Source organism: Malus sylvestris, chromosome 5 (assembly GCF_916048215.2).
Source record: "Malus sylvestris chromosome 5, drMalSylv7.2, whole genome shotgun sequence".
NCBI classification, from domain to species: domain Eukaryota; kingdom Viridiplantae; phylum Streptophyta; class Magnoliopsida; order Rosales; family Rosaceae; genus Malus; species Malus sylvestris.
Window position 1 is genome coordinate 45,707,906 of NC_062264.1, and position 4,243 is coordinate 45,712,148.

At 39.3% G+C, this 4,243-nt stretch overlaps 1 protein-coding gene across 1 annotated transcript; it reads left to right on the top strand.

Annotated features, from left to right (window-relative positions):
• The first annotated feature begins 3,104 nt into the window (after positions 1-3,104).
• Positions 3,105-4,179, top strand: LOC126624000 (uncharacterized). The gene has a single exon (XM_050292992.1). It carries the CDS (start codon positions 3,255-3,257, stop codon positions 3,870-3,872), a length of 618 nt encoding a protein of 205 aa, XP_050148949.1. The 5' UTR covers positions 3,105-3,254; the 3' UTR covers positions 3,873-4,179.
• Positions 4,180-4,243: the final 64 nt, after the last annotated feature.

Genomic DNA, 4,243 nt, shown 5'->3' on the forward strand with positions numbered 1-4,243 from the left:
ATAGCTACACATATATATAAACAAGACTATCTTAGTCACTAAGTAAGTTAACTACGGATAACAAACTTAACTACCTAGCAACTTAATCTACGTACACTTATCAATATCCGAAGCATCTAATACATCTTTACATAGAGGAGAGGCTAGGAGGACAGGGGGAGAGGCTATCACCGGCCCCTAGCCTTGTTGCAGAACTAGGGTTTGCTTTTGGAAAGAGAAAAGAAGGCCTGGGGGAGTAGAAAAAGTACTACTGAAAAATTATTTTCACCTTTTAATATAAATATACTGTTGTACAAAAAATAATAATTGATGTGACCCTGAAAATGAGAGCATGTGGAAAATTAGGACAAGGATTGTCTGCCCTCCTAGTTGTGGTGCTCTTCCATGCCCTCCTATTTTGTGCGATCACGGTTAAGCCACGTCAATATTTTATATTAATTTTTTAATGAGATAATAAGACAAAAAATAATAAAAATATAAAATATTAACGTAGCTTAACCGTGACCGCACAAAATAGGAGGACATGGAAGGGCACCACAACAAGGAGGGCAGACAATCCAAGTCCGGAAAATTAACATAACCCTAGTACTTTACCAAGAGAGTTGAATGATGCGTACTCATTGCGCAACTTCCATCAAGTCTCATTTGTTAATCGTTTGAGATAAAATAATTTACAGTATCATCTAACTCATGTAAATACGACATTTAACTCACGAGGCATGTGTAAAAGTGATATAATCAGATACATTATTACTGTGCTCTACCGAAAATTTTCTCATCGGCTTTCAAGATTTGTCCGATAACTTTGCTGGAATTGCTGGATATGTACTGAAAATATGCACAATACAAAGTCACGATGATATTCTGGACATTTTTGATAGCGATGTGCACCATACACACAAGTTATGATGAGTTTTAAGAATATATATGGTCAGCTGGTTCTAGAATCCTATTATTTTAATATCAAGCATATGTACACTTTCTTTCACTCAAATTGCATCAAATTAGTGATTCCACCGTAAATTTAAATTGACTTTGTTTTCTTCCGAATTGAGTCTCGACAGTCTTAGTTCAGTTGTGCTGTTTTTTAAGGTTAATAACCATTTATAAAATACTTAATTAATTTTGTCTCTCGACAACAGATAATGCTAGTACAATTCCACTTGGACACATTTTTTTTTTTCAAACGGGACTTTAAGTGTAATTTTAGTGTAAAACGAAATTTCAAAAGACACATTTTTAAAATGAAAAAGGAAAGGAAAATTTTAACGAAAAGATTCAAGTACTATTTACTTTAACGAAAAACCACATTTTTACACTAAAAAGTCAATCATGGTACTATTCATTTTACCATTTACTCTTTACTTTGTTATTATTGTTAAAACTCAAAATTTTCAAACATTTTTCATTAGTTTTCGCAAAAAAAAAACCCCTATATAATTGGATGTAATTTGTGAAGCTCCATCAAATTTGGGCCTTTTGATTGTGAAATCTTTGGACAATGTATGGTGATAAAGCTTCACATGTTTACTTCAAAAACGACAAGTCGTTGTTGGACCCCACTATTGTATTCTGGACCGTCTATTGTGGACTTCCCAGAGACTTTGCTTTTTCAATCCCCAAGTGGAGATTTAATTAATCTAAACCACAAAAATAAACTTGATTAAAACCCCTAAACCATCAATTATGCTGACGCTAATTTTCTGGTCATCATCATTAGTCTTTTCATTAGTGAAAGGAAAAATGGTGACAAAAAAGAAACTGAAATGCCACTGTAAATCTTTTCAATCTTGTCCAAAATAACTTCGTCACAGAGACCACAAGCTAATTTCCTCCAAAAAATAAGGGGTGTGATATCCACACACCTCTTTTTACTTCTCTCACATATTTTTAGTTTTCGACCGTCGGATCGGATGAATTGAAGAAGATCAACGGACATAAATTAACAAGGGGATATGAAAAGTAAAAAGAGATCTATGGATAGCACATCTCAAAAATAATCATTAGCCTTCCCACACCACATACTAAACCTTTTATTTACTTTATTTTTAACTGGTGAAATTATTTGGCTGGAAACTGTTCGTCCACGTGGCATGGATGGAGACCCTGAAGGCGGGACCCGCAGGTGTAGAAGCTCCCACGTGGTGGGCTTTTAGAGGAGGACGTGTCCACGTGGACTGTGAGCAGTTTGTGTTATATGCATTTGTCATTTGACGTAGTCAAACAAGACGGGCATAGCGGTGGGGGCCCGCCGCTTAGTGTAGAAGGAATTCCGACGTGGGTGGTTTGTAGTTTCGCATAAGAAAGCGCGTTCCTTTTTAATTTATTCTTATTAGAGGAGGGCTCGAAACAATTAGAAGAATTTAGGAAAGATAGAGCGGGAGAGTTCGAAATTATTGCAGGAATATTGTGAAATGGGAGTTTCGAACTCATAAAATATAGATAAAAACCAAATACTCTATTCACTAAAATATCTGACCACAATTTGCAACACATGATTTGGATTACATAGGAACCAAATATAACTACCTAATCTTGATTTCATCTTAAAAAAAAAAAACATGTTGGGTTCGATTCTTATATCATTTATGTTTTTCATATTCATCTTCACTTGTAAGTGAGAGATTTTAAATTCGATTCTCACCAAAAGAGAATTTGAATCATATTATTGCTAGCTTATTGTGAGGCTAAGCCCACCCCCTCCCTTTAGTGTAGATAATATCGTTTGTTCAAAAAAATATAACACGTTTTCGTTCGACTCTTAGCACTGATGAAACACATAATCTTAACCTTAACCTGAAGGGGGCTAAAATGCATTCATGACCCTTTCTCGTAAAGGAAAATTGGACTGCTTTTGTGAAGCCACCAACTTAACTCCAAAAAGTAAGGAACAAAACCTCCACACGTGTTGGCGGGAGCGCGTATAATGGAAGAATGATCCCATTGAAATCTCCCTGTTTTTTACAGTTTCGTGAACTTGTTACTCACCACCATGCAAATGAAATGCAAACAAAATGACGCCCAAATTCAAATTCAAATGAAATGAATTATTATTGTTATTATTTTTTGGAATGCTATACATCTTATATATATATATATATACATGTCCACCCCTCCGATGCCCAGCTTATGCGTAAGCCTATAATAAATTGATCGATGGAATTGTGAATTGGATTTCGTGGGTTCTCTCCTTTCCTCAATTGGGTCGCCGGGAATTCTCGATTCCGTGGCCGGAATCCGATTGATTATGACATATGGCGAAGGGACGGAAACTGACGCAGAGCCGCAGCGAACGCTTGCTCGGAACCTACGGCAGCTACAGCCACGCACATGACTCGCCGGAGCTCGGCGAGGACGATGTCTGGTCGATGGTCAACAGCGTCGACGAGAGGGAGGACCACGAAACCGAGAATTCGCAGGGAGAGTGGAGCCCACGCGCCGTCCCCGAGAGCAACGGGGGTGTTCAGGTGCGGAGAGGCCACCGAATTCTCAGGGACGATGACAGCGTGGGCGGGCTGTCATTGGCGTTTGACGATTCCGGTAAAACGGTGTCGTCGCCTCGGATCGTGCACCAGTTCCGCGGGCACGACAGCATGGCTTCCCCAGGTGGGCACCACATTGCCACGTCAGCTCCCATGAACGTGCCCGACTGGAGCAAGATTCTCCGGGTCGACTCCGTGGACTCGCTGTACGACATGGACGACGGCTTGGATGGCAATGACTCGGAGATTATTCCCCCACACGAGTACCTGGCGCGTGAGTACACGCGAGGCGCGACGTCAGTTTTCGAAGGCGTTGGGCGGACCCTGAAGGGCCGAGACATGAGTCGGGTCAGGGATGCGGTGTGGAGCCGGACCGGGTTTGATGGATAATTTGTGGTTTGTGATTAGTGATTAGCATTAGGAAATTAAGGAGGTTTAATTATTGTTAAAAATGATTGATTTGGGACGCCAAGATGTTTAATTATTGTTGTGAATTGGTAAATTTTCGTTGGGCAATGATTCAGCCGAGACAGATGAACTCGGACTCGGCTGGGAGTGAGCCCAATTTGCCCAAGATATTGAATTCTAAACGTAGGATTTAGGCCCTTCTTGGTCTTTTTATTGTAATGAGTTGAATTTTCGAAATCAGTTTGTGTTAGTGAAGCATAATAGGTAATTTCATGGTGCACTTAGAAGAGTTTTGTTTTCAATACCGCTATTTGAAAACATAAAATTAACGAACTTACTAATCCACACTGTCT

What these genes read in the sequence shown, in the direction of transcription:
- LOC126624000 (XM_050292992.1), top strand. Translation starts at nt 3,255, where the DNA reads ATGGCGAAGGGACGGAAACTGACGCAGAGCCGCAGCGAACGCTTGCTC.